The sequence below is a fragment of the Symphalangus syndactylus genome, chromosome 23 (assembly GCF_028878055.3).
Source record: "Symphalangus syndactylus isolate Jambi chromosome 23, NHGRI_mSymSyn1-v2.1_pri, whole genome shotgun sequence".
NCBI classification, from domain to species: Eukaryota; Metazoa; Chordata; class Mammalia; order Primates; family Hylobatidae; genus Symphalangus; species Symphalangus syndactylus.
In genome coordinates, this window is record NC_072445.2 from 35,316,171 (window position 1) to 35,343,013 (window position 26,843).

At 49.1% G+C, this 26,843-nt stretch overlaps 2 protein-coding genes across 2 annotated transcripts in view; one reads left to right on the forward strand and one right to left on the reverse strand.

Moving 5' to 3' along the window:
- The first annotated feature begins 1,325 nt into the window (after positions 1–1,325).
- On the forward strand, positions 1,326–22,562 carry BNIP5 (BCL2 interacting protein 5). Its single transcript, XM_055264333.2, has 12 exons — positions 1,326–1,502; positions 7,507–8,120; positions 9,508–9,624; positions 11,139–11,203; positions 11,484–11,727; positions 12,790–12,921; positions 14,021–14,082; positions 14,696–14,936; positions 15,784–15,915; positions 17,107–17,171; positions 18,718–18,969; positions 20,932–22,562. The coding sequence occupies exons 2-12, from the start codon at positions 7,511–7,513 to the stop codon at positions 20,965–20,967; spliced, it is 1,956 nt and encodes a 651-aa protein (XP_055120308.2). The 5' UTR covers positions 1,326–1,502; positions 7,507–7,510; the 3' UTR covers positions 20,968–22,562.
- Positions 22,563–24,133: 1,571 nt separating this feature from the next.
- The window catches only part of PNPLA1 (patatin like phospholipase domain containing 1), a 43,955-nt gene continuing 41,245 nt past the window's right edge, over positions 24,134–26,843 (reverse strand). The window contains exon 9 of the mRNA XM_055264334.2: positions 24,134–26,322. Within this exon, the coding sequence (XP_055120309.1) occupies positions 26,199–26,322 (124 nt within the window). The 3' untranslated portion in view covers positions 24,134–26,198. The remainder of the gene's footprint in view (positions 26,323–26,843) is intronic.

Here is a 26,843-nt window from a genome sequence, read left to right on the forward strand (position 1 = left end):
GAGACTACAGGCAGTGCCACCATGCCTGGCTACTTTTTAAAATTTTTAGTAGAAATAAGATCTCACTATGTTGTCCAGGCTGGTCTTGAACTTCTGGGCTCAAGCAATCCTCCTACCTTGGTCTCCCACAGTGCTGGGATTACAGATGTGAGCCACCATGCCTGGTCTCCTTCTTTTCTTTGTAAGCGTCATCACATTTGGCCCTACAACTACCCTCTGAGATGACTACTTGTTTTATAAGTGAGCACAAGCTCAGCGACATCGTGTCCCCTGCTGTGGTTACACAGCTGGCAGGTGTCTCCAGATGGGGCTGACTCCAAAGTTTGGTGCTTCTGTATCTATTTTGTAATGCCTCCCTGTGTTAATGAACCAAAACAGAATTTCTTAACATTTTTTGCTTTCTTTCTTTTTTGAGACAGAATCTCGCTGTGTCACCCAGGCTGGAGTGCAGTGGCACGATCTCAGCTCACTACAACCTCTGCCTCCTGGGTTCAAGTGATTTTCTTGCCTCCGCCTTCCGAGTAGCTGGGATTACAAGTGTCTGCCACCATACCTGGCTAATTTTTGTATTTTTAGTAGAGATGGATTTTCGCCATGTTGGCCAGGCTGGTCTCAAACTCCTGACCTCAGGTGATCCACCTGCCTCAGCCTCCCAAATTGCTGGGATTACAGGCATGAGACACCGTGCCCGGTCTTTGTTTTCATTTTAATAAAACTAGTTTTTCTTTTCTGATTATAAACATGTATTTACACTCTATTTTTTAAAATAAGGCATTACAGAAAGTGGAAATCTGACTTTTTAAGACTTCTTAGAATGTTCTCTCAAGATCCATGGCAACCCTTCCCGGGCACAGCAGATCTGGAACACGTGGCTCTTGTGGACTCTTCCTTCTGGGTTGTCTCCAGGTCAAGGGATATATGTATCCCATCGCTGATCTTTCTTTCTAGGCACCTGCCTCCCCACTGATCTTCAAAGATAACTGAGGGATGTTGTAAAGGCAATAAAGCCACCTCCACTTTCTCTCCCTAACCTGCATTTCCCATTAAGGCTTGTTTTCAACTCTACAGCTGGGGCTTTCCCCAGCCAGACCTTAGATTATTTTCTGAGCTTTGGTTTCTTACTGGGGTTTGGGTGCAATAAGGAAGTTGTCAAGTGAAACTGTTTTTTCCAGGGTAGCTGAGCTAAGCCTCCTATCATTGGAGGAACCTGGGACGGGTGGTAACAGGTGGAGGCAGGTGAGCCAGCCCATGGCTCTCTGGATTGGCTGCCATGAGCTCAGCTCCTGGGAGATACTGTATATATGGACGGCCAAAGCATCTTCTGAGACACTCAGAAAATTGCCAGCACCAAAGTAGTGGCATCTTCTCCCTGGGAGAGCTGGGTCTGGCTTCTCACTGGACACAACTTCCAGCTGACAGGGAGCAGAGCCTAACACAGAGACCTCTTGTCTGAAGATCCCGGCCCAGGGTATTCAGGACAGAAGTGATTTCTGTGGTCCAAGGTTGGTTGAACAATACAGTCTCCTTTGGGGGCAGGAGCAGTGGGTATGTATCTTGGGGTCCGGAGAGGAGTTTAGTCCTGGGAGTCAAACCAAGAGTCCAGTCCCAATTCTGCTTCCAGCATGCTGGGCTCTCTCAGAGAGGCAGTGGGGGTGGAGGTGGGGGAATCAGTTTTCTTATCTCTAAAAAGATGGAGCAAGGTTCAATGACATTATCTCAATGGAGTGTTTCTCAAAGGGCTCTGGACTCACTTGGACTTAAAACTCTCTATTCAAGTCCCAGTCTCGCTTATTAGACGCCACCCTGAGCAAGGAACTTCACTTCCTTGGGCCTCAGTTTTCTTGTCTGTAGGATGGGGCAGCATTACGTAGCTCACCTGCTAGTTTCCCTACCACAGGATATGGTAGAGGTCGAGTTATAGACAGTATGTGAAGGTACATGAGGGAACCCCCCGATAAATGGGAGGTGTTATTATGACCTATGGTTAAATTAAGGTTCTATGAGTTTTAAGGTTTTTGGAAGTTAGTCCAAGAATGGGGAGATCTTATTAAAATAACTCATGGTCTACTGCTCTCTTGGGTGGGAATTTAGAGGCTGGGGGGTGGATTATAACCCACAGTCCTGACCGACTCCTCACACAGTGGTGCATTGCCTGTGGTCTTGGATAGAGGACAGAATGGGAGGGCATGGGTGTCTATACCTAGGCACATGTGATTGTGTGACTCCATGTGCACAGGTCATGGTGGGCATGTATGTGAATGTGGTTATCTCCATCAGTGTGAAATAGCAGGTTTCTCCCCTCTAAGTCCATGTGTAAGTGCATGCATGTGTATCTATGCTTACATGAGGGCATTTGGTGTAGAATAGAGAATGTAGGATTTGAATCAGGAGAAGTGGAAGAGTCTCAGCTCTCTGCTTCCCGGCTATGTGACCTTGGGCGTGTCTCTTAATGGTCCGGAGCCTCAGTGCCCCACTGTTAGCCTATCTGATTCACTGCCCCTGGCAAAGGTGAAATGAGATCATGTCAATGAAAGGGCTCTCTGGACGCCGTGTGGCTGCATGAAGGTGAGCTGGTTTGGGTTTGCACGTGCCTGTGTATCATTTGTTTGTTTCACAAACACTGAGAGCCTCCCAGGCTCAGGTCCCCTCTCATGGAATTTAGAGTTAGGACCGATGGCAAGTGGTGAGCTTGGTCACATAATTGTTTCCTTACACTTGGGACAGGAGAAATACAGGGCGTCTTGAGTCCATGTAGGTCTGTGGTGTGCACAAGTGTGTTCTGGTGACACATGGATGTCTGTGGTGTTGACTGTGGGTCAACGTGTGTGTGCCACACACTGTCCCTCAGGGTGCTGCTGTGGGTGTGCAGCAAGTTGGCTCTCTGTGAAGTTTCTATTGTGTGAATCATGGGGTGGAGAAGGGGAGCCGCAAAGTTATCTCCATGAAAGGCACCAGAGCAGTTAAAGAGTAACGCGGCCAGGTGAACAAATTAGAGAACAGCATAGAGATGAGGTCACCGTGCAACTTAGAAAGTAAACAAAACACAGCAGCAAGTTTGGGGAAGGCAGGCAAACTTCCTGCTCCAGGGTCAGCTTTGTGAGCCTTCTCTGGTTCTTTGTTGCTGTTGCTGGACATGTCACTGGTAAATGTCACGTCTTATCAGAAGAAGTCTTGTGATGTGCAGATCACTCGGGTATTTCTGAGCTGATTTGGACTTTGCTCTGACATCCACTTTCGGCCAAGGCAATAACAAGTTTACAAGATCAGCTGGGTTTCCGCATAGTGAGGCCGTGCTGCTCGCTTAGGGTTTCTGGTCTGGAGCACAGCCTGCGCGGGGTGGGATTCCCTGGTGGTCGGGCTGAACGTAGTTGAGCACCTGGGGCACAAAACCAAAAAAGAAGAAGAAAGGAAAGGAAAGTCTTGCTTTGATAAATCCTGGATAGCAGAATTTTATACTTGGAAAGTCTTGAATGGTTTAATTTTGGCACATGTAGGCAAGGGGAGGTTATTAGGATTAAAAGACAAGCTTCTCAGGGCTTAGAGACTTTAAAAGTCTGAGGACACACCATCCACAGAAGTTCTTTAGGGGTCTTCCTGGGGGCGTGTGTCTTCCCCAGTCAGCCACACTCTCTCAATCCCTGGCCCAGAGCTGAAGACAATCTTTGGAACATTACAGAGGAGGAGCAGTTGGAGCAGGGGAGAGGGAGGAGAGAGCTAGACTGAGGACAGTCACAGCCACCCAGAGAGGAAAGAGAAAAGAAGGAAGTAGGGCTGGTATCAAATGCTGAAGCGCGTAAGGGAGGACAAGACATGGGAAGAGGCCACTGGATTTGGAATTAGGAAACCTTGGGAGACCCTGGAATCTCTTCCCTGGGGAAACTCTTGGACAGCAGAGGCCCCTTCCTGCCTCTGGGCTGCAGCAGCAGCTGTGGGGCTACTGGCCTTAGTTTCTCTCATCTCCCCGTGGGCTCAGGGCACCGGTTATTCCAGGGAGGGAGCGGCCAAATCACGACAGCTTTCCTGAAAAAACATCAGGGAAAGCATGTGCTGGTGGGATTGTGTTAATGTTCTGATCAAGAGGAGCAGCGTGTCCTTGGAATGTGGTAGGAGGATACTGCTGCCATTGGCAATGGCGAAAACCGTTTCCATAGCAATGACAGCTTTTTAAAAGATTACTGCGTCTCTCTTCCCATTAACTGGGTAAGGAAGTGCTGGCCCTCCATGCGATGGGTCCCACGGAGCCAAATCTGTGCAGACGGAAGAGAGGCTGAGCTGAACAAGAGTGTCCTGGTTCTGTGGTTTTGTTAATGAACAGCTTCTCTGCCAACCCCATCCAATTTGCCCTGACCACAGGAACATATGGAAAATGCAGAGAGAATCCTGACACCGTTCAGTAAATATTTCTGGCTCAGCTTACTTTTCAAAAAATGTGATCTTAAATCACATAGAACTTCAACCTAAATTTATCTTCTTTTAAGACCATGTGCTTCTGAAGAGAGAGCAGATGCAGGGGAATGGAACATTGCTGTCATCACTGTGTACTCACATCCTTACTCCTGCGCATTCAAAGAAGACCAGAATATTCCCTCTGGGGGCACACACTGCATCTCGTCCATGATTGTATCCCTAGCACCGAGCATAATTTCTGGTGCAGAGTGGGTGCTTATTAAATGTTTGTTGAGAGAAATAAGTGAGAACAAACATAAATATTTTCCTCTATGATTTCTTCTCCTTATCCTACCCTGCATTGTCTTTGGAAACACAACCATAAGGCAGCCAGTCTCACAGCCTTTCAGGAACATTAGTGAATTTCCACATAAGGTACAGATACATATTGCGAAAAGTTTCCATGTAGCCCAGATGTTCCTTTTAAGGAACATTAAACAACAAATAAGTCCTTTTAAATTGCCTGCCTCCTCCCCGACCTGATTTCTCATTTCCTCCAAGGTCGTCCACGTGTGGACACTCAGCCCCAATGGCCTCTGGCCTCGGCAACCTGGGGCTGCAATACCGTCTGGTTTCCTTCCCAGACTGGTGCTTGGAGGAGGGAAGGCATCCCAAATGTTCGTGTCACCTTCAAATATGTATGTTCCTATTTCTTTTCTTCTTTCTCTGTATCTTCTTCACTTTCCTGTGGATCCCACACATAAGAAATTGCAATTATAGATTCTTATTTTTGCCTCTAAGCTGAGCATAGCAATAGAATACATTTTAGAGTACATCCCATACCACTAAACATTACTTGGTCAATGCATGCTAAAGCTTTAATGACAAATTAGAGCAGGCAACCTGTGGTCCTAAACTCCATAGGACTCTCCAGGGGCTCAGGTTTGGCATTCAAAACCATATTTTATTTTTCTTTTACCTTCCACTGAAGGGAAGAGGCCTTCTGAACAACTCTGGAAAAATTGGAAAGCCCAAAGAGTTTTAGATTAAAGACACACAAATCAAGTGCACTGCCCACACCCAGGCCTGCTTGAAATGCTGCCCAGGAAGGAAAGTTTTTTTTTGTCTTTTTTCATTGGCCGCTGCTCCATTCTGGATGGAGAATGGAAGAGCCCCCGCTGCTCTAAGATGAAATTGGCCCGAAAGCACTGATTGCATGTTAACTACACATCCAAAGATACTTACATGTTGTGCCATTTACTAAATGTGTTATACATCTATTCATTTGTCTAATAAGTGCTTATTGAGTGGCAGTGATATGCTAGACATTGTTCTAGGCACTCAAAGATAGAAGACCTAGTAAAATAAACACAGGAGATGGAGAGAGACTCAGACAGGAAACAACTAAACACATAAAGACACGACATTGCACACCACCAGGCCATAGGGTAGGAGGGGAAAGGGTGTGCTGATGGGGAATGAGCAGGGAGGGCCTCGATGGGAAGGTGACAGTTGAGTACAGCCTCGAAGGAAGTGAGGGAACAAACCATGAATGAACTCATTCTTTCCATGAGGGAAGAATGTTCTAGAAAGAGGGACTGGTCAGTGTGAAGGCCCTGAGGTGGGTGGGCCTGAAGGACAGCAAGCAGGGCTGTGTGTGTGGAGTGGAGTGAGAGAAATGTGGTCAGAGGGGTGATGGAGGCTGGGACGTGTGGGGCATGCCAGATGCTGTAAAGATTTTGAGTGAAAGGGGACCTCTTGGAGGAAGGGAAGTAACTTTTGTTTTAAATGCCCCCACAGCTGCAAAGGGGAGAAGATCCTGTAAGGAGGGCAAGAGGAGAGCAGGGAGGTCAGTTAGGAGGTGGTGGTAACAGCTTAGGTGAGTGCAGATGGGGACCTAGAGACCACAGGGGGCCGTCAGGGTGAGGACAGGCTCTATGAGAGTGAGGCCAACAGGCTCTGCTGATGGGTTGATGTGGGAGTAAAAGAAAGAAAGGAGGCCAGCAGTGGCTCATGCCTGTCATCCCAGCACTTTGAGAGACCGAGGTAGGTTGATTGCTTGAGCCCAGAAGTTTGAGACCAGCCTGCACAAACACAGCAAGACCCCGTATCTATTTTCTAAATAAAATTATGTATTTTTTTTAAAAAGAAAGAAGTCAGGGGTGACTTTACATTTTTGGCTTGAGCAGTTGGAAGAAAAGAGTTGCCATTGACGGAGCTGCCTGGTGGAATATTCATGACAGCCTGTGAGAGAGGGCAGGGCTCAGGCATGCTTCGGATGAGAACATGGGGCTAGAAAAGGTACCTGAGCTGCCCAAAGTCCCAAGGCTAGTGAGGGGCAGGACTAGGCCTCTGGCTCCAGCTGTATTCGTTTTCCATTGCTACTGTAACAAAAGCCCCCAGACCCAGTGGCTTTGGACAAGATGAATTAATTATCATGCAGTTCTGGAGGAGAAGTCCCAAATCAGTCTTGATAGACTAAAACCTAGGGGTGGACAGGGCTATGTTCCTTTCAGGGGCTCTGGAGGTGCAGCTGACCAGCCCTGAGATCTGAGCACAATCTTCCTGTGGTCCAGTTTTATCCTCTGGAAAATGAGAATAACGACCCCCATTCCCCGAGGGTTTTGGGGCAATTTGCACAAGACAACAGCTTGGAGAAATTGTTGACACTACTCACGTTAGTAGGCAGGGTGAATGGGCCCACTGGTCAGCACCGGAAGCCAACTTCGGTGTGCCCAGGAGGCCTCTGCTGAGGGAGCTGTTTGGCCGGGCGAGGCGGCTCATGCCTGTAATCCCAGCACTTTGGGAGGCCAAGGCAGGTGGATCGCCTGAGGTTGGGAGTTCAAGACCAACCTGGCCAACATGGTGAAACCCCATTTCTACTAAAAATACAAAAATTAGCCAGGTGTGGTGGCGGGCACCTGTTATTCCAGCTACTCAGGAGGCTGAGGCAGGAGAATCGCTTGAACCTAGGAGGTAGAGGTTGCAGTGAGCTGAGATAGTGCCACTGCACTCCAGCCTGGGCAATAGATGGAGGCTCCATCATAAAAAACAAAAACAAACAAATAAAACAAACAAAACAAAACAAAAAACTAAGGGAGCTGTGTGTTTTGATTGCAGCCTGATGGAGAATCCAAGGTGCCCAAGGAGGCCCCTGGCAGAGAAGAAAGCCAGGTCTCTGGACAGGCCACCAGCCCCCGGGAAAGGCTCGGAGTCGTGGGACTGCCATTGCCTCTCCCTGCCCACTGCCCCCTCCAGGAAGGCGCTTCACTGGATGACCACTGATTGGGCCAGACATTCAGACAGCCCAGCTCCGTCTGCAGAGGCTCACTGCACCACCGCTGCAGTCCCTAATCCCGAGGAGACCGGAGAGTTTCTCCCCAGCGAGCAGAGGCCTTCGCAAGACACCAAGAAGGGGTGGCTGAAGACCGTGCTGAACTTCTTCGTGAGGACGGGCCCTGAGGAGCCCAGAGAAAAAGCCAGCAGGAGGCCAAGGGGGAAAGAGGGCTTCTCCCAGCCTCCAGAGCCCCTGGAAGCAGCAGGGGAGCCAGCCCTCAGGAAGAAAGCCCACCACGACAAGAAGACCAGCCGCAAGAAGCAAGGTCACAAGAAACACGCGGCCGAGGTGACTAAGGCAGTTCAAGACCAGGAGGCCAGAGGTCAAGAGGAAGGGTTGTCCAAGGCAGCTGCTGTCTTGCGCTCCGGGGAGGCTGACCTGGGCCCAGCTCTCAGGAGTGAGTGGACTGTGCCTGTTCCTATGGCAACCCCTAGGGTGCTCTAAACTTGTTCCAGGAGCCTCTCCACAGAGGGACAGGGATAGTCGGGGGAGCTGTCAGGGGCTGCACCGCTGTGACTTCCTTCCTCCCTCCCTCCCTCCCTTCCTTCCTTCCTTCCTTCCTCTCCTCCTCCTTCTTCTTCCTCTCTTTTCTCTTTCCTTTTCTTTCTTTCTCTCTCTTTCTTTCTTTCTCTTTCTCTCTTTCTCTCTCTCTCTCTTCCTTTCTTTCTCTCTCTTTTTTTTTTTTTTTGAGATGGAGTCTCTCTCTGTCGCCCAGGCTAGAGTGCAGTGGCACGATCTTGGCTCACTGCAAGCTCCGCCTCCGGGGTCAAGTGATTCTCCTGCCTCAGTCTTCCGAGTAGCTGGGACTACAGGTGCCCACCACCATGCCTGGCTAATTTTTGTATTTTTTAGTAGAGACAGGGTTTCAGCATGTTGGCCAGGCTGGTCTTCAACTCCTGGACTCAAGTGATCCACGGGCTATGGTCCCCCAACGTGCTGGGATTAAAGGTGTGAACCACCATGCCTGACCCACTGTGACATTTCTTTGAGGTAGAACAGCACTGTGGCTGAGCGCTCCAGGGAGGACCACCCGCAGTGCCGCCGTTCACAAGTTGTGTGGCCCAGGGAGGCAGCTTTCCTCTCTGAGCCTCAACTTTTTTCATGGATAAGATGAAGATAAATATAACATTACTGTCTCACAGAGTGGCCATAGCCCACAAGGAAAGTGCTCAGTGCACAACAGCTGTTACTGCCAACTCCTCTAGTTTCAGGAGCATAGACCTAGGAGAAGTGAGAAGGCAGGGAGCCGGGTGAGGAGGGAAGCCCTACTCCCACCCCACTGGTGCCTATGTGCTTCTGGGCTGCTGCTTCCAGGCCTAGGTTCTAGACTTGGCTCCATCAGGAGTAAACTTGCTGTGTGACCTTGAGCTTCAGCTGCTCCCTCTGGAGCTTTTGATTCCCCACATGTAAATGAGGGTGCTGGCTCCCAGGGTGCCTTCCCATTCTGCCTCCCAAGGCTCTGGAGCTGAATGCCCACTGGCACCTAGAGGGAGGAGGGCTCTGCTTTGCAGCACTCAGAACTCAGCGTTTATGATGGGGAGAAGATTGAGGATTTGCGGGGAGGGGGTTAGCGAGAGAGGTGTCTTGGTGGAAGCAGCCTCTTCTCAAATAAAAATGTTAGTGGGTTTCTGATTTTTTGGTTAAGCCTAGAGCAGGCTGCAGCAGCGCCTGTTGCACTGTGGATTCTGTGCTGTTTTCTCATGTTGATGAACAAAGTCAGGAGAATGTCACTGACACATGCACATACACACCTACATACCCGTTTGCTTTCGTCTCTATTCCAGGTGGGGAAGATTCTGATCACCAGTCCTTCCCCATCGAAGTGGATGGTGCTGGAGCTTCAGATGTTTCTCCCCATGCCACAGGTCACCAGCCAGAAGAGGAGCTCAAAAAGCCTGACCGTGAGTCGGAATCTCTAGTGACCTTTTTGCCTGTGGCTGAGGTGGCTGTTACTGAATGAGACAGATTGTTCTGAATGATTACTGAGACCTTGGATGGTGGCTCTCAAAATACATGCACTGGCCTTTCTTGCCTCTTTTGGTGCCTCTGGCCACGTTTGCTTATTTTAGAATTTCACAGAAGGGAGGCTGGGGAATTGGAAAGGCTGCTGGCAAATGCTTTTGCCTTATGTGTTAATGAAAATGAAACTTTTCTTAGTCTTTTAAAATTTATTTTACTTTAAAAAATATATAGAAGAGTGAAAAGTATAGTTCAATGCTTTGTATACTCACAGTTGTTTACATGCTGCCACAACTTGTATACTCAGTTGTTTACACTCTGCCAGTTTGCTTTGTGTGCGTATCATTTTGTTGCTGAATCATTTTGGAGTAAATCATGCTTCATCCCTAAATACTTAAACATACATCTCCAAAAAATAAGTACAGTCTCACATAAAACCACAATACCATGAGTGTTCCTAATAAATGGAGAATAATCCCCTATTCATCTAATTCCTTGTAAAAAAGATGAGCATATTTTATCATATATGAAATGAAGGAGCTATGCATATGTCAAAGAATAACTAAAAGGCATTGAGTTAGTTATTTTGCAGCGAATTGTTTTCTTACATGAGAGGGAACCAGCTGGTAGCTGAGTCAAGCGACAAAAGCCAAACAATTTATAAGTGAGAGGGAAGTGAGAGAGGGAAGTTAGGAGTAAAAAAAAAAAAAAAAAAAAAACCCCACAGACAGCCTGGGAATAGGGAACTTTGTTTGCATCTCTTTTCATGTAAACTCATCAGCCGGCACCTAGCAGAGGAGAGTGTGGGCACATTGTCCTTGAATAAGCTGACTGGGGTATCAAAGGAAACCACTTCCATTGTCAGTGGCTTCTCCGTGCAGACATGGGGGTGTGGCTGAGGCATCAGCGTGGTAGGCTGTCTCTGTGTCATGCCTGCTGACGTCCTTTCATCCTCCACCTTAGTTAGGCCAGGTATCCACCATTTTCCCACTGGAATTTTGCAGATTGGAAGATCAACATTAGCCTTGCAAAGTGTTCTCAAGCCCAGTCCCTCATTTGACAGCCTTCTGAGGGAGGCAGGACAAAGATTATGACCACATTTCACTGGGAGAGATAAAGGCCCAGAGAGGTTAAGAAACTTTTTCAAGGTCACACAGCTTACTGAACCCAAGTAGACGTTCCTAGATCTGTGACTTTCAAAGGAAATAGTGGGACACAAGTTGAATGCCTAAAGGGCTGACCTGAAATTTCCTGCATAAAGTGTCATGATTTGGCTTAGTGCCTTCCCCGGTGGATCTTCCAACCTTCTCTCAGAAGAACTTGCCCCTGGGATGTGGTGCTTTCCCTCCACTGTGTGGCCTAAAGAGTTGTTTAAGACAACTGTCCAAGATGGTAATTTAGAAGGAGTTGTCTGTGCATTTAGAAAGAATAACCGGATGCATTTGCTTTCTTCCAGAGGATGCTATCATTCAGATGATAGTGGAATTGCTCAAAAGAGTGGGAGACCAGTGGGAAGAAGAGGTGAGGAGTAAACTTTGCAGGTCTGCAGGGGCCCTCTGCCTTCTCTTCCCCCTCCTCTGCCAAGCTCCACCTGTCCTTGCAGGCTGGGCTCTAGTCCCTTCCTTCCCTGAAGCCTCCTTCTGCAGCTTCAGAACTCAGCCCGCCCCCTGCTCTGGGCTCTGCTGCCTCCCCTCTCCTGGGGCCATCCTGCAGCTTGGCTGCTCTTCACTTGCATCCAGAGAGCTTTCCCCCTCTCCTCAGTATCATGAGCCTGACTCAGTTTTTCTCCTCTCCCCAACAGCAATCTCTGGCCTCACAGCTGGGGGTGGCCCTGCCAAACCCAGAACCAGCTATTAGGAAGAAATCACAAGAGAAAAAGACAAGCCTCAAGAGAACCTCAAAGACAAACCCCAAGAAACACGGCTCCGAGGAGGCCAAGAGGGGGGCTGCAGATGTTTCCAGTCCAGAGGCCCGGCCACCCAAAAAGTCCAGCTTTCTGCCCCTGTGTGTCGGCGGCCATCGGCCTTCCATCTCCAGCAGCTATGGTGAGCAGGCTCTGCAGTTGCCATAGCAACCCTGCAGCTGCCTCCAGCTCTGGAACCTTCCCTGAGGATGGAATTGACCATTTTAAAGGTTGCGTTGTGCCTGGCCTGACTTCTGCACTCTGCCCTGAGTGGTGTGAGGATGACTGTGGGAAGAGAGAAAGAATGCCAGCAGGTCACCTCCACACACAAAACCTCAGCGAGGTCTAGGCAACCCCAATAAGCCCTTGATGGAAATTATGTTCCGGGATTCCCCAACCATCCATATTTCTTGGCCACCTCAGCTTCTGCACCCTGGCAGGGAGGGGAGTAGTGTGTGCAGGAAGGAGCTGGAGCAGGGGAGGCAGGAGACCTAGGTTCTAGCATATTGTCTATGTCATTCCCCATTTTTGTGCCTCAATTTCCTCACCTGTAAAGTGAGACATTTCCTTGCTGCATATCTATAACTCAATCAGTCCCCACAGCCATCACATGAAGTACAACTATTATCCCCACCTCACAGATGAAGGACCTGAGGCTTTGGGAGGTAAAACAATGTGTTCAAGGTCACGTGGCCCACGGATGATGGGACCAGAGCTAGAGGCAGAAAGGATCAGACAAGTCATTTCTTCCTGGGCATCAGGGAGAACAGGTCATCCTGTTAGGCCATCCTGGCCAAGAGAATTTACATCTTAGAAAGGAGGGAGTGACGCTTAACACCAAAGAGGGGATTTTCAGGCCTGTGGTGAGATATTTTCATGCAGGGGGATTCTGGCTATGATTCATTAATTCATGCCATGGGACCAGGCCTCTACTATTCAACTTGTGGATCAAGTCAAAACGGTGGAGGGAGGAGAGGGCAGCAAAGCCCAGGAAAGCCAGTTCTATGGAAGCACAAAGGGATAAGTGAGCTTGGTCCGGGCCAGTAAATCAGAGACACAGCCCTGCCCAGCAGCAGTCTTCCAGCCCCGTAAGACCTTAGTGTGATCCAGCCACGGAACCCACTTTGAGTCTGTGCTAGCTTCTGTGCATAGTTAACAGCCCCAGACGGACAAAACACACCCCCTTTTTCCTTCTGCTTCTCAGGCTTGGAAGAACCTGAAGTCCAGGAGGCCCCATCTACAGAGGCTGGGGCTCCAGGTCCCTCCGTGCTTCCCACCCCATCAGAGAGCCAGGGACCTGGAGAGGAGCTTCCGCTGGACAGAGCCTCGGAATACAGTCAGTACTCCTCTCCTTTTCTCAGACACCCCTTGCAAAACTTCTGCTCTGACTCTCCCCTTGCAAAGAGACACTGAGCCAGAGAGGGGCAGTGACCTGTCCAGACCTCCCTCTGAGTACAGCAGGCTGGGGAGGCAGCTTGGGGCCCAGAGCCCAGGCCCAAGCCAGGCTGCCTGTCTGAACCTCGATAAATGGCAGTAGTGTTGGTGCTTACCCTGATGAGGCAGACAGGAGGCAACGGGAGGAAAGTGCTGGCCCACACCAAGGGCTCGGCCAATGGGGTGATCTTATGGACCTGGGTTTGAGTCTGGGCTCTGACCCCTTTGAGCTGTGTGGACTTGGGCAAGTTACTTCATCTCTGGTCTCAGTTTCTTCATCTGTGAAATGGGGGCAGCACATACCTGCTTTCTAGAATTGTAGGCAGCATTTAGGGCAGCCCCTGTTAGCAGCTAATACGTGTTAGATGCCATTTGTTGCTCTTATTGTCGTTGTTGGGTGGCCCAGCTTGAGAGCAGAGCTCAGAAGTAAAGAGGATAGGGAGAGGGGTAGGGGCCTTGGGAGGAAAGCTCAGCTAATGGCAGCTGCCATCTCTGTAATTATTATTTTACCATTGGCAGAGCCAGGCCTAGAAACATATGTGTGTGTGTATATATATATATACATATATATATATATACAGGGCAGAGTGCAGAAGTGCAGAGTGCAGATATATATATATCACCGTCAGGTCTGAAAAGACCTGGAAAGATCTCTGCCCCCCTATCCCCTGCCATTCTGCCTTGTTTGCTTTTCATAGAAAATATGCCTTGAAGGGAAATTCTGCCTGGACAGGGAGAAGGTGCAGGGTAGGGCACCTGTAGGGAATGGGCCTTTCCAGATGGCCCTGAGGGGCCTCCTCCTGGGTGTCTATTTAGAGGCCCTCATTGGTAAAGTGAATATGTACCCCATGAAACCAGCTCTGCCCTCAGGCCACCTCTGGCAGCCCTTTAGCCCCCTGGAGAATCACCCAGGGAGCCACCGGGGCATTAGGAAATGAAGACTGACCACAGAAGAGCTTTTCTAGCACCAAAGTGTAACCGTGCATGTTGATCTTTTTCAGAAGAATTCATTCAGAAGATCATTTCCATGCTCCAAGATGCAGAAGAACAGCAAGGAGAGGAGGTGAGGAAGACGCTCCCCACGTAACCCTGACCTCACTGTGGGCTCCCCAACCCTGCCTGCTGTAACAACTTTCCTGTCTCTGCTGCACTTCTGTGTCCTGCTGCTCCAGTCCCTCCATTTTTTTTTTTTTTTTTTTTTTTTTTTTTGGAGACGGAGTCTTGCTCTGTCGCCCAGGCTAAAGCACAGTGGCTCGATCATGGCCCACTACAACCTCCACCTCCTGGGCTCCAGCGATTCTCCTGCCTCAGCCTCCTGAGTAGCTGGGACTACAGGCATGCGCCACCACACCCGGCTAATTTTTGTATTTTCAGTAGAGACAGGGTTTTGCCATATTGGCCAGGCTGGTCTCGAACTCCTGACCCCTGGTGATCCACCTGCCTCAGCCTCCCAAAGTGCTTGGATTATAGGCATAAGCCACTGCACCCGGGCCCAGTCCTTCCTTCTTGAAGCTTCCCCAGCCCCCTCCAGACCACACGTATTTCCCCAGCACTGAGCATCAACCACCCTTCTCTGGGCAATGCCTGCTAGCCCACCGTGGCTCTCTTTCCCCAGCTCACCTGAGATCTCCTCAAGGTCAGGGACCCTGACTCAGTTTCTGTCACCTCCCCCACAGCAACCTCAAGTCCAGGAGGAAGAGGTGGGTGTAGAAAACCTGGCCCCACACTGCAGAAGGAAATCTCAAGAAAAAAAGTCGAACTTCAGGAGAGCGTTTTACCATAAGAAACACGCCTCCAAGGAACCCAGAAGAGTGGGGGCAGCAGGGGCTGCCAGCCCGGAGGCCCGACGACCCAAGAGGCCCAGCTTTCTGCCCCTGTGTGTCGGTGGCCATCGGCCCTCCACCTCCAGCAGCCTTGGTGAGCAGGCCTGGTGTTGCCATGGTAACAGAGGCTTCCTCTTGGGCAGGGCTGCTGTGTGGACTGTCTGTCGTTGACAGGCTGGCATAGTGGGGGATGTCCACTGTTGCTGAAAGCCCTGACTGTGTCTTTCCATGCTGAGCAGAGTGGGGGGTGTGGAAGTGTGGGGAGAGGTGAGGGGCCAGGTGCCAGCAGGACCCCACCCCCAGTAGCCCCTGCGCACTGCACACGCCCGCCCCCCTCTCCACACACAAACACTTAACAACAAATATGGTGGGAGATCCATACCGCTGTGCATCAGAATCACCTGGCCAGTTCATAGAAAAACACAGAGACCCAGGTTTGATGAAGTAAGAGATGGCCTGGGCCTGTTTTTTCACTACACCAAAGCGTGAGGGCCACTGGTGTACAGTAATTCCCCTGACATCACAGAGTGCCTACTACCTGCTAGTTTCACACATATTATCTCATTTAACCTGCTCGCAACCCTGTGAGGTCAATCTTATCACTCCCACTTAACAGATGCAGAAAGTGAGGTTCAGACAGGCTAAGTGACCCAGAAAACCTGGCAGAGGGAAAGGGTTCGTTTGGTGGGCCCTGTTGGCACACCAGTTTTAACTGCGCCCCTCCCAGACTGAGGAGGCAGAAAAGGTTGGTGAGCGAAAGTTAGGTTTCTGGGGAAGGCCAGGAGTGCACCATGAACTCCTCCGAGGCAGAGCCAGGGGCAGGAAACTCACCAAGGAGCCTGGAAACCAGCCCCTGCTTCTGCCCGTGCCTCCAAACAGCTTCTTGTCAGGAACTAGATTCAGCTCTCTGCAAAACACTCAACAACTCTTTTTTGCCCTAGATCCAGAAGATCTCGAGTGTCGGGAGCCCCAGCCCGCAGAAGGGGAGCCAGTTGTGATCTCAGAAGCACCCTCCCAGGCCAGAGGCCACACGCCAGAAGGGGCACCTCAGCTGAGTGGAGCATGTGAATCTAGTCAGTAACACTCCTGCTGTTACCTGGACAGCTTCCCGGGTGCTTCTCTTCCACATGGAGTTCACAGGCTGAATAGGGGAGGGTTCTGAGGAAGGAATGGGGAAGGCAGCAGGCAAAGACCCCAGGAGACTCTAGGATGGGGCAGGGGGGCACAGGCTTGGCCTTTAAACTGGGGCTGTTGGGGCAGAGTTGTGGGTAGAGGACACCTGTCTATCCTGTGGGATGTAATTAACACCCCCCATTTGTTTGCTTGAATGTTTCATATGGAATTCCTAGCTTGCTCCGGGTCTCATCAGCAGTGGTGTGCTGGCAGACAGGCTCTCCACTGGGAGGAGGATGCCCTACTTTGTAGCATTTGCAGATTTCCATGGCATAAATATTTTTGCCTTGGTGATTTCAAGCTGCTAACAGTTTATAACAACTAGTCCACAAATGAATTAGCCTGGCATGGTGGTGTGTGCCTGTAATCCCAGCTACTTCACCACCAGAGTGCACACTGGCCCATCAAGCTGCCAGCACCTGCCTCCTTGTGCCTGAGGACCCAGGGCCGTTTTGCAACTCATGTAGGGGGCAGAATTAACTCCTGAGGCAGGAGAATCATTTGAACTTAGAAGGCGGAGGTTGCAGTGAGGCGAGATCGCGCCACTGCACTCCAGCCTGGGTGACAGAGCGAGACTCTGTCTAAAACAAAACAAAACAACTAGTCCACAGATTTCCTGAATATTTACAGTGAACTTAGCATGAGCAGACCCTGGCACACCACTGCTTAGAACCCAGGTGGATGGGTGCATTCCTAATGGGTCAGTAGCCCTGGCACGTCCCCTCCCTGCATTCTGATGTGCTGCTCCTCGTCCAAACTCCCATTCCTGACTGTGCTACCCTGTAGCCTGGATAAGGGACACTGGGAGGGCTCAGTTTCCCACCTATCAAATGAAGCTGAATGTGGTTACAGGTGAGGCCCAGCAAGCCGGAGTCCCTTCTATTTCCATAAAGGGAACCCAAACAAGTCTCTCACACTCCAGCTCTAGTTTAAGGCAAGAATTGTCTTGGTCCATCATAACTAATGTGTGTGCTGAGTTTTAGAGAGAAAATACTTTCACAGGTGGATGTGTTGTTACAGCACTTTGTTTTTGGAAGGGAACTGGACATCACCCAGTCAACAGTCACTCAATCCTCCTTTCTTTTCCTTAGAGGAGATCATCATCCGGAAGCTTGTGGCGCTTCTCCAAGAAGTGGATGGCCAACTGGGGCAGCAGGTGAGCACCACTCAGCCCTCCCTAGGCCAACCCCAGCGCCTCATCTACCCACAGCTGAGACCTACCTGGGTTCCATCCCCAAGTCTGCACCTCTGGGCAACTTTGAGCATGTCCCTTAACCTCTCTGAGTCTCGGTTTCCTCTTTTCCAAAATGAGAAATAATTACCTACTTGACCAAGCTTAGTGCATATGTAGAAAACACCAGACATGTAGCAGATGAGAGAACTGTTTAAAATAACACAATGCTCGTGTGGCCTCCCTGCCCCAGCCAGGACCACACCTGTCCAATTCAGCTATTAAAGTTCGGCTCGTTTCCCCAGTCCTTGAAAGCCTCCTCCGCCCACACCTGGCCACTCCTGGCCCCACCCGCCTGGCTGATTCCATTCCCTGTGGTCTCCAGGTTCACTCTCCGTCTTGCTGTGCTCTTCAGCATTTATATGGTCTCCCATTCTTTCAAGCTTGTTGATGTTCTCCCCTGATAGGCAGTCTGTAACAGAAGGTTCCCCACCCTTGGAAAACACAGTCTATTTGGAGAGACAAACACAGATCGCATGTGAAGAGGTCAGGTTAAAGATGAGTAATCAGCACAGTGGATGCTCTGGGTGCCTCTCTTCACCACCAGAGTGCACACTGGCCCATCAAGCTGCCAGCACCTGCCTCCTTGTGCCTGAGGACCCAGAGCCATTTTGCAACTCATGTAGGGGGCAGAATTAACAGCCTCCACTTCCCCATGAGCAGCCCTCAACCAATGGCTGGTGGGAGTTGGTGGATAGAGACCCCAGCTCCCTTGCCTTTGTGGGATATAACAGGAATGTGCTCTCAGCTGGATCCCAAGGTGCCCTGAGTGGATTTAAACTCCAGTTGCCACCCCCTGGGCCACCTTCCCATTCTTGTTCCAGGTCTCATTCTCCCATCAGCATTTCCTGGGATCATTTAATGAATAAAATGCCTGTACCCAAGTCCTTGTGTCTGGGTCTGCCTCTGGGGAACCCATTTAGTTATTAAGAGAAAGGAGCTTGTTAGAGGAGGCTTGGAAGGAACTAAAAGTCCTCTAACATCAGTACTAAACATTCCTGTACTAAACATTTTATATAAATTCTGTCATTTCATTCCCCACCACTCCAATCCCCGCCCAGCAATCCTGGGGCTGGGTGGATACTTTACATTTTACAGATGACCAGAGGCTCACACACATAGTAGGTGCGACTTAAGCATCCCAATTCTAGACTGTCATACATTTAAATAATAAAGTACGATTATTTGTCAAATAAGGAGTGGCTAGGGTAGATGAGAAGGCTCTGTGGGGTGTTTACTTCTGAATTATCTGAGTCTAAACACCTGTACTTCCACCCTTGCCCTCCTGCTTTGAGCTGGACCTTGCAGAACAGATTCTGAGAGGCTAGGGGCAGTGGAGGGATGTAACAAGGGGAGCTCATCCCAGGGACAAGGAGGTGCCCCGCCTGCCTGCATGGAGTTGTGGGAGGGGCAGTTGGCAGGAGGGGTACTGCCAGCAACACTAATGACCTGCTTTCATTTCCGCTTCCAGATCAGGCGCCACCCCAGCTTTAAGAGGTTTTTTTACGAGTTCTCGGACTCCTCCCTCAGCAAGCTGGTAGCCACCCTGAGCAGCCAGGTGGCCCACTCTAAGCTGGACAGGAACCGCGCCAGGAGACTCTACCAGTTTGATGTTAGCTTAGCTAACAAATTTGCTGGCAACAACAGCCACGCCATGTGCATCCTCATGGGCCTAAGAGACCACTACAATTGCACCCAGTTCCCATACAGGGGGGACCAGCTGGTGAGAGAGGGCGGGGAAGACAATGGCGATGTAGCATAAGTGACAGCAGGCTCACAGCTGGCCTCCAGTGGGATCTGCTTATTCTCCTCTCCCCTCCCCTGCTCAGTTCAGAATTTTTGGGTCTATCTCAAATGCCACCTCCTCACTGAGGCCTTCTAAGACAATTCTAAATCATGACAACATTTTTCTTTTCTGAAACCTCACTGATTTTACTCCATAATAAGCATCTTCTTTATTTGGCTCTAGTCTTCAATTACATGTACATTTCCATGCTTTTTGATAGAATGGCATATCGGACCGGCTACGATCTTGGCTTGCCTTGTTATTATTTTGCGGGCTGTATTGCTTGGCTTCTCAATTCTAGGCTGTCATAAAATGTAAATAACAAAGTAAGGTTATCTATCAAATAAGGGGTGGCTGAGGTAGACAAGAAGGCTCCATGGGCTATCGGTTCTGGAAGGCTTCCAGGAGGCGATCACTCACTGACCTGGCCTTAGTTGCTTAATGAACAGCCTCTCTCCTGCCGTCACCTTCAGAATGTTCTGAGTGCATTTATGCTTTTCCTAATAATTTCCCCTCCCCCAAGTCTCTGAGATATTCCCTTCAGAGTGATGCTTGTCACTGATTTTTTTTTTAGACAGGGTCTTGCTTTGTCACCCAGGCTGGAGTGCAGTGGTGTAATCACAGTTCACTGCAGACTCAACCTTCCTGGGCTCAGATGATCCTCCCACCTCAGCCTCTCAAGTAGCTGGGACTACAGGTGCATGCCACCACGCCTAGCTAATTAAAATTTTTTTTTTTTTTTTGGTATAGAGATGGATTCTCACTATGTTGACCAGGCTGGTTTTGAACTCCTGGCCACAAGCAATCTTCCCACCTTGGTCTCCCAAAGTGCTGGGATTACAGGCATGAGCCACCACACCTGGCCTTATTTTTTAAAAATTCTGAGCTCTCATATTTTCTGGTGGACTCTGATAAAGATTTCTTCATCCTTTTCTAATTCACTTAACATAACCTGCTTACAAACATTTGACCCAGATCCACAGTGTAGGAGCCTCTGAATGAAGGTGTGACTTTAGAGGAATGAAATGTCCTGTTTGCTGGTGTTGGACAAATAGGACCAGAACTTCTACATCCAAGTGGTCCCCTGGGAAACCTTTTGCAATGATGCTACTATCACCCAAAGCACTTCTGTCTTTCTTGGAATTACCTTTAGAAGCCGTTTGAAAAGTCTCTCAAGAGAGCTGGCTTATTTCATGGTAGTTGTATCTTGTCATTCAAATGCTCTTCTCTACTTCAGCTCATTTTCCTGGTGGGAAATCCTCCTTACCATGGACCCCTCTCGCTTCTTGGCCTCACTGTCTTCTCCTAGAGAATAGGAATGTTACAGATAATTTGCCCTCTAGGGTGGGTTAGGTAATAGCTTACAGATTAATCTGAGTTATTCGTGAAAGATATTATAGAAACATCAGTTCTGACATCCTCAGTTGCCCTGACTCCATCTTCTGGTTTTACTAACCATTCATTCATTCATTCATTCATTCATTTAACTGGTACCTATTGACGGCCTCCTATGTGCTTAGTTGTGCAAAGGGCTGGGAGGCTCTGTGGAAGGTTCTGCCTTCAAAGGCTTCATCTGCCGATGGAAAAGACAACTGTTTGATGACAAAATTAAATAGCAACCAAATACCAAATGAGTGGTAGCTGAGGCCCATGAAGCAAGTTGGTCCTGGGAGCCTTCCAGGAGGTGGAGGTACTGGTTTTGACCTTTGAGAATGGGGAGGCTGTCTGGGGAGAAAGGATCAGAAGAGCAATGTCAGCAGGAGGTGTTGCAAGAACAAAGACCCAGAGATGGAGGCTGGGGTGGGGTGTCAATGGGATAATGGGAAGTCTGTTGTTTCCAGAGTGAACCCATAAATAATTGAGCTGTGGCTAACATCTATGTTCTTTTTCTCTTCCCAGAACATCACAAGTCCTGAGGTTCAAAGTCCAGATTGAAAGCTGTGTCTTGCACTCAAATTCCCTTGAACTAGCCAAATGGTTCGCAGCTTTAGCCAGGAGACCCTGAAGATGCTCTGTGATGTCCCAATCCCTGCTTCACAAACGTGATGGAAGACAAGAACAGACAACCACTCTGTGTCCATACCCTAGTATCTGAGAAGCACAAAGCATTCTTCCACAAGGCAAGACACAGAGGCCATGTCTGGGGAAATCAGCACTGGACTGGGAAAGAGGAAGACCGGGACTCTACCTGCTGAACCTACCCCAGACTTGCTGCGTGACCCTCTACACATTCCCCCTCCTCTCCAGACTTTGGAGTCTAGGATCCCACCCAGAAGGCCTACTGATATTTTCTCAGATGTTCGTTTTAACTGAGTCTAGTTTTTAAACTAAATTTTTATTTAATCTCTAACCAGAACATCCACATGCATCCAAACAGATGTGCATTGAAGTGTATCCCATCATTTCTTCAGTTGACCAGTAGTTCTTCATGCTCATATGGATTTGTAGATGCCTCCCAGGAACTCTGCAGGCCCAAGATGGAAAGACCTAGATACTGGGGACACTTGGTCTCTCAGAATCCTTCTAACCCTGTGTCCTGTCATTCTGTGACTAGAGAAATGGAGCTGATACCTTGCACCTCTCCCATCTCATGGGATTGGCTAGGAGTCAGTGAGAAAATGGATGTGAAGAGTTCTGAAAATTACCTAGTGCCATGTCCATGTAGGTACTATAGCTTCTTTTGGGTAGTTTTCAGGAAGTGGAGGAGGGCTTCAATGGGCTGGACTGCCATGGATTGTTGCACAGGGGTGCACTGCTCAAGAGCACCATACTCCAGGAGGTACAATTCATATCGTAGACATTGTGGATTTGTAGATTTATGATGACAGTTTTGCAGCTGGTAGCAGTAACATGTCTTGAGAAAAGGGCTGTTTGTTGTATTTGCACAAAGGTGAAGTGTGGGGGTGCCAGAGGCTCTGCCTTCTGTACAGCTCAACAGTTTCAACAGCTTGACTCAGGTGTGAAATTTGCCACATGTTCATATCTATGTGCAGGAAGGACAAGACTGTAGACAGACAGCCAGCTCCCTTGGACACTGCCCAGAACATGTGGTCATGGGGGAAAGGGTGTTAAACCTGGATGGCAAGTGAGATCTTGTGACCCTTGGGGACATGGTATTGCCGTGTTGAACCTGCTGTCGCACCATGGGGTAGGACTGGGGAGGAGGGGCAGTCTAGAGCGGAGAGGACCTGGGTGCTTATATGGGACTGGCCTCCAACCTGAGGCACTGGCTTCATAAGCTCAACTCAGCCTATCCAGAAAGCCATTTGGTTTTTATTGCTGCTTCTGAGAAGTGGGGGAGAGGTGAGCTATTTGTGGATTTATTTTAGGCAGTGTTCACAATCATAGCACCTAAATATGAAGGATCAGAATAAGTTATGAAATGAAGGTCAGGAACCTTTTGTACATAGTTTCTTATTTGGAATGATGTTCTTTAAGCTCTGTGAGTATTTGGTATGTGCTCCTGATGCTGGCATCTGAGTCTCATTTTTGTACCGTGTTATTTGAGCAAATAAATACATTAATTTGCACAAAGGTGTGATCTGGGTTATTCACCATGGAAGCAAGACAGATACCCACCTGCCACATCTATGACAGTCTGGTGCCTGCAAGGCTGTGTGGGTTGGCCTCCTTGTCCCTGCCTGGATCCCCTCCAGGTGTCCCATTCTTGGAGTGCCAGCTCGCTGATGCAGTAAAAAAGTGTCCTGGGCTGGGTGTCAGGAGACTTGGGTTTTAATCCAGCCGCCCCCAGGCTGGGTGACCCTGGGGACAAGATACTTGCCCTCCAGACCTGACATTCTACAACTCAGTGACTCTCAATGTGACAGTTCATTGTATGTCCATGAAAATTGGGAGCAGTACTGATTCCACCTTGTCTCTTATTAGTCCCCCAAATCTGGTGCTTAAATTCTGTCACTCAGAGCCAAGATAAAAAATTGTTAGAATACAGCGCTAGGTTTTTGGTCTGTAACATGTTGTCTCCAAGGACAGACATTGATGGTGTCCTTTCTCTTCTCTCAGGTGACACATGAGTGTCTGTTCCTCAACCCCTGAAGGCTCACCCTAATGCTCCGAGGAGAGCAGGAGGAGGCAGCATTATTATCCTCCTCTCACAGATGAGGAAACAGAGGCTCAGAGTAGGGAAGCGCCTTGTTCACAGTCACACAGCCAGATACAGACAGAACCCAGCCAGGAGCAGGCTCTGATAACTCCTATTTTAGTGCCCTTCCCTCCAGTTATGATCTAATCCATTAGTTCATTTATTCAACCAATGTTTATTGAGCACTTACTATGGACCAGCTCTGATGCTAACTGTGTGGAATACACAAATGCAAAAGACACAACCCCTGCCCTCAGGATGCTCACAGGCCCCATTGGTTATGGGGCTTTTGTGCCAATATGAATATAGGGCACCCTGTGAGGGTGCTGTGGAGGGGTGGGGCCCCTCAACTCCCACCATAGATGTTTTTGGTTTTGTTCCCTCAAGTGCTGGCAAGTATGTAGAGCAACACAGATGGTTTTTACAAGAGCACTGCGGTGCATAGAGGTTCTGCTGCTTTGCATGGCTTTAAAAAGGTGGGCAAGTAACATCACAACATAATTAACCTAATTCCCTCCCTCTGAGAAGTCAGAAGCTTAAGTGGGTGAGTCAGAGATAATGGGGTCAGCTGAGAACTGGTTGAGCTGGAGGTGTTAGCGGGGGTTGTGCTGTGGGTATCAGTCAGAGGTGCTTGCCTGGAAGAAAAGACAGCATTCTGGTGTTGCCCCAGGCACAAGCAAGGCCTCCCAGTTTCAAAGCACAGTGGCTGACATGTAACAATTCATTCATGTTGATTAGGAAAAAAAAGAGAAAAAGGAGAAAGAAGCTAATTTGGGTTGCCAGATTTAGCACATAAAAATACAGGAGGCCCAGTTAAATTTGAATTTCAGATAAATTACAAATAATTGCAATATTGAGGACATACTCCTACTAAATAATTATTCATTGTTTATCTGAAATTCAAATTTAACAAAATGTCCTCTATTTTATCTGGCAACTCTGAAACTAATGTAAGAAAAATTATTTTAATTACCTCAAAACAAGAAAAATAATTAACCCAAGTGAAGGGAAATATGCAAGTGGATGTATTAATACTTTAACATAATTGACATTAAGAGCATCTAGGCTCTAAATACAGACTTTGAATTAAAACAATAATTATGATTAAGTTCGAGTCTTCTTTGGGTCCCAGGGAACAAGCATTCCTGGGCTGTGCAAGAGAGGACACTCTCCTCCCCCTAGTTTCCCAGGCCTCAGGCTTCTGCAAACATGGAGGCCACTCCTGGAAGAAAGGCCTGCGGCCAGGCGGGCCTCTCTAGTCAGTCACCCCCCAGTGCACACCTCCAGCTGCTTCCTTTGACTGGTCTGGCCACAGATCAACCAGAGTAGGCAGAGAATGCAAGACCCCTGGGACTTTGACCATTTTCAGGGTCTCAAAAGTACATTTTCTTCCCTGAAATGGCTGTTAAGTGGGGTCTGTTGCCGCAGCCAAGCCCCAACCCCCTAAATCCCCAGCCCCACCAGGCTTTAATTTGCATATGGCCTCCTCAGGCTCCAAAGGCCAGTTTAGTATCGTCCTCCACCCATTCATTCTGGGTTTTGCATTTCAGGATTTGGTAAGCAAATGTACCTGAGGCCTGTGGGCAGCTGGGGCTTCATTGCTGGGCCTGGCGGGGCCTGGAGGTTGTCTGCTCTCTGGGGAGGAGGGGGGCAATTCTTTTCTGGACAGGCCGGAAAAATTGAGGCTGACTTTGTCTTCCTCTGGAACATTTTCACTGAGGTGTGAACAGTAGACAGAGAGCCCTCATTTGTGTTGGCTGCAGGGGAGGGACATCTGGCCTCCTTCTTCCTCTACAGCCACCCAGGACTCCAGGGCAGCCTGTCTCAACACCACAGCACCACAGAATCCCGGGGGAGCTCTAAAGCTCTCAATGCCTGGGCTGCCTGACCAACTTCAGCCAGCGATTCCAGTGACCAGCTCAGGCCAAGCCGTTAGTACACTGTAAGAATTAAAAACCAAACAACAGAACTTGGGCTCCTGCCACTACAGGAAAGAGGGAGTCTGTCGTTGGCTCAGTCTTGCTGAACCTCCAAGAGTTTTGCCCTTGGACAGGATCCTGGGGAGACTAGAAATGATCTGGCTCATCTCAAAGAGGCAAGCTTAGGCCAAGGTTGAGAGGAGGGTCCATGAGCGCCAATCAGTGCTGGCATCCATCAGTCTGTCCAGAGTAGGGTAGTGGAAGGGTTGAAAGGATCGCAGGAAGCTGAGATGCTCACCCTGGAAGGGAAACAGATCTTGTGCACCATCGGGACTGACAATAGGTGTTGCCCCTGGTCCTCCAAAAGGCCCAGAGTCAGGGGAGTGTGCCGGACAGCAGTGAGAAGCAGGCTTGGCCTCAGGGTCCTCAGGTTCTCTCCCGTTCCAGCTCCAGTTCTCTCTCTCGGCTCATAGCTTCCTAGGAAATCCCCCATCTAGGACTTCCCTAACCCTAGTTCCACCGAGGATCACCCTTACAGGTTCATACACCTTGGGCAGCCCTGAGCAAGTAGCCAGGCCTTTTATAGCCAATGCATGGAAATTGGAAATCTCAAGCTACACCAAAAGCCAGTTAGGGGGTTCATTTCATTACACAAGGGTCTTTTGCAAGCTTGCAAATGTAATCTCCAGTGGGAGGTGATAAAAGGGTGTTTGAAACATCATTCAATGTATGAAAGTTCAACTGATACTTTTTTTTTAGGAAGAGGATAGGGCTGAAGTAGTCTCCGGATGGCTGAGTACAGTTGTGCAGATTTTACACTATACAAGGGTACCGTGCCATATAAAAGGGGTAGGCAATTCGTAGACTTATGCATGTCTGTGCATGTTCTTTGTAGTTTTCTAGCAGTTGTCAGTCAAGTGTCTTGCTCTAACAAACTGAGTATATTATGACAATTTTCCAGCGGCTGGTAGTCATGTTCTCCAGGAAGGGGTGCTATTTTCTTAGTACACAAGGTACTGCCTGGGCTAGTGTTGACCTTGACTGTGACCAGGAAGGGAAAGGTGGGAGAATAAAAGGAGCTGGATCAATGAGACCCAGGAGTCACCACAGCATCCCAGAACAGGATAGGCAGTATCTGCCTTCCAAGGTCATCCTAAGGAATTCCACACTTCAGGGCAGCGTTCCTGGATCCGGCTGGGATGAGGTCTGTAGGTGACCCAAACTGTCTCAGAAGTGGAGAGCAGAGGGAAGTTGAGTGGGCAGGGAGCAGACCTGGATAGGAGAAGCCGAGGAAGAACAGGTGAAAAGAAGGGAGACAAAAGGGAGAATCAGAAGACCTCACTTCCAAGCCTTGCCTCCACCTCCTGTGTGACTTGGGGCAAGTTACTTGCCCTCTCTAGGAAATTGGAGGAAGACACTTGCCGAGCCCAGATAAATGCTGGGATGTGGACTTGTACATTCTTGGATAATTTTCAAATCTCCATAATTTTCAAATCTATCATTCTGTTGCTTAGACCCTGCAATGACTCCGCAGCACCACACGGGAAGTCCAGCCTCATTAGCTGGTCATCCAAGCCAGCCTGACCTACCTTCCACCACATCTCCAAGTTCACTTCCAGGCCTTTCCGCTACCTCCATCCTTGCAACTGCAGTTAACTGCTTGCAGAGACTATTTCCTTGTTCTGGGCCATCCCGTGTGCCTGGAATACCCTCCCACACGCTTATCCTCAGTCTGACTAACTTCTGCTCATCTTCCACACCTCCACCAGGTTCCCTGAGATTCCCCAAGCTAA

Coding starts and splice junctions, on each gene's coding strand:
- BNIP5 (XM_055264333.2), top strand. CDS start 7,511: ATGGAGAATCCAAGGTGCCCAAGGAGGCCCCTGGCAGAGAAGAAAGCC. Junction 14,083..14,695: donor AAGAACAGCAAGGAGAGGAG/GTGAGGAAGACG, acceptor CCTCCCCCACAG/CAACCTCAAGTCCAGGAGGA. Junction 17,172..18,717: donor ATGGCCAACTGGGGCAGCAG/GTGAGCACCACT, acceptor TTCCGCTTCCAG/ATCAGGCGCCACCCCAGCTT.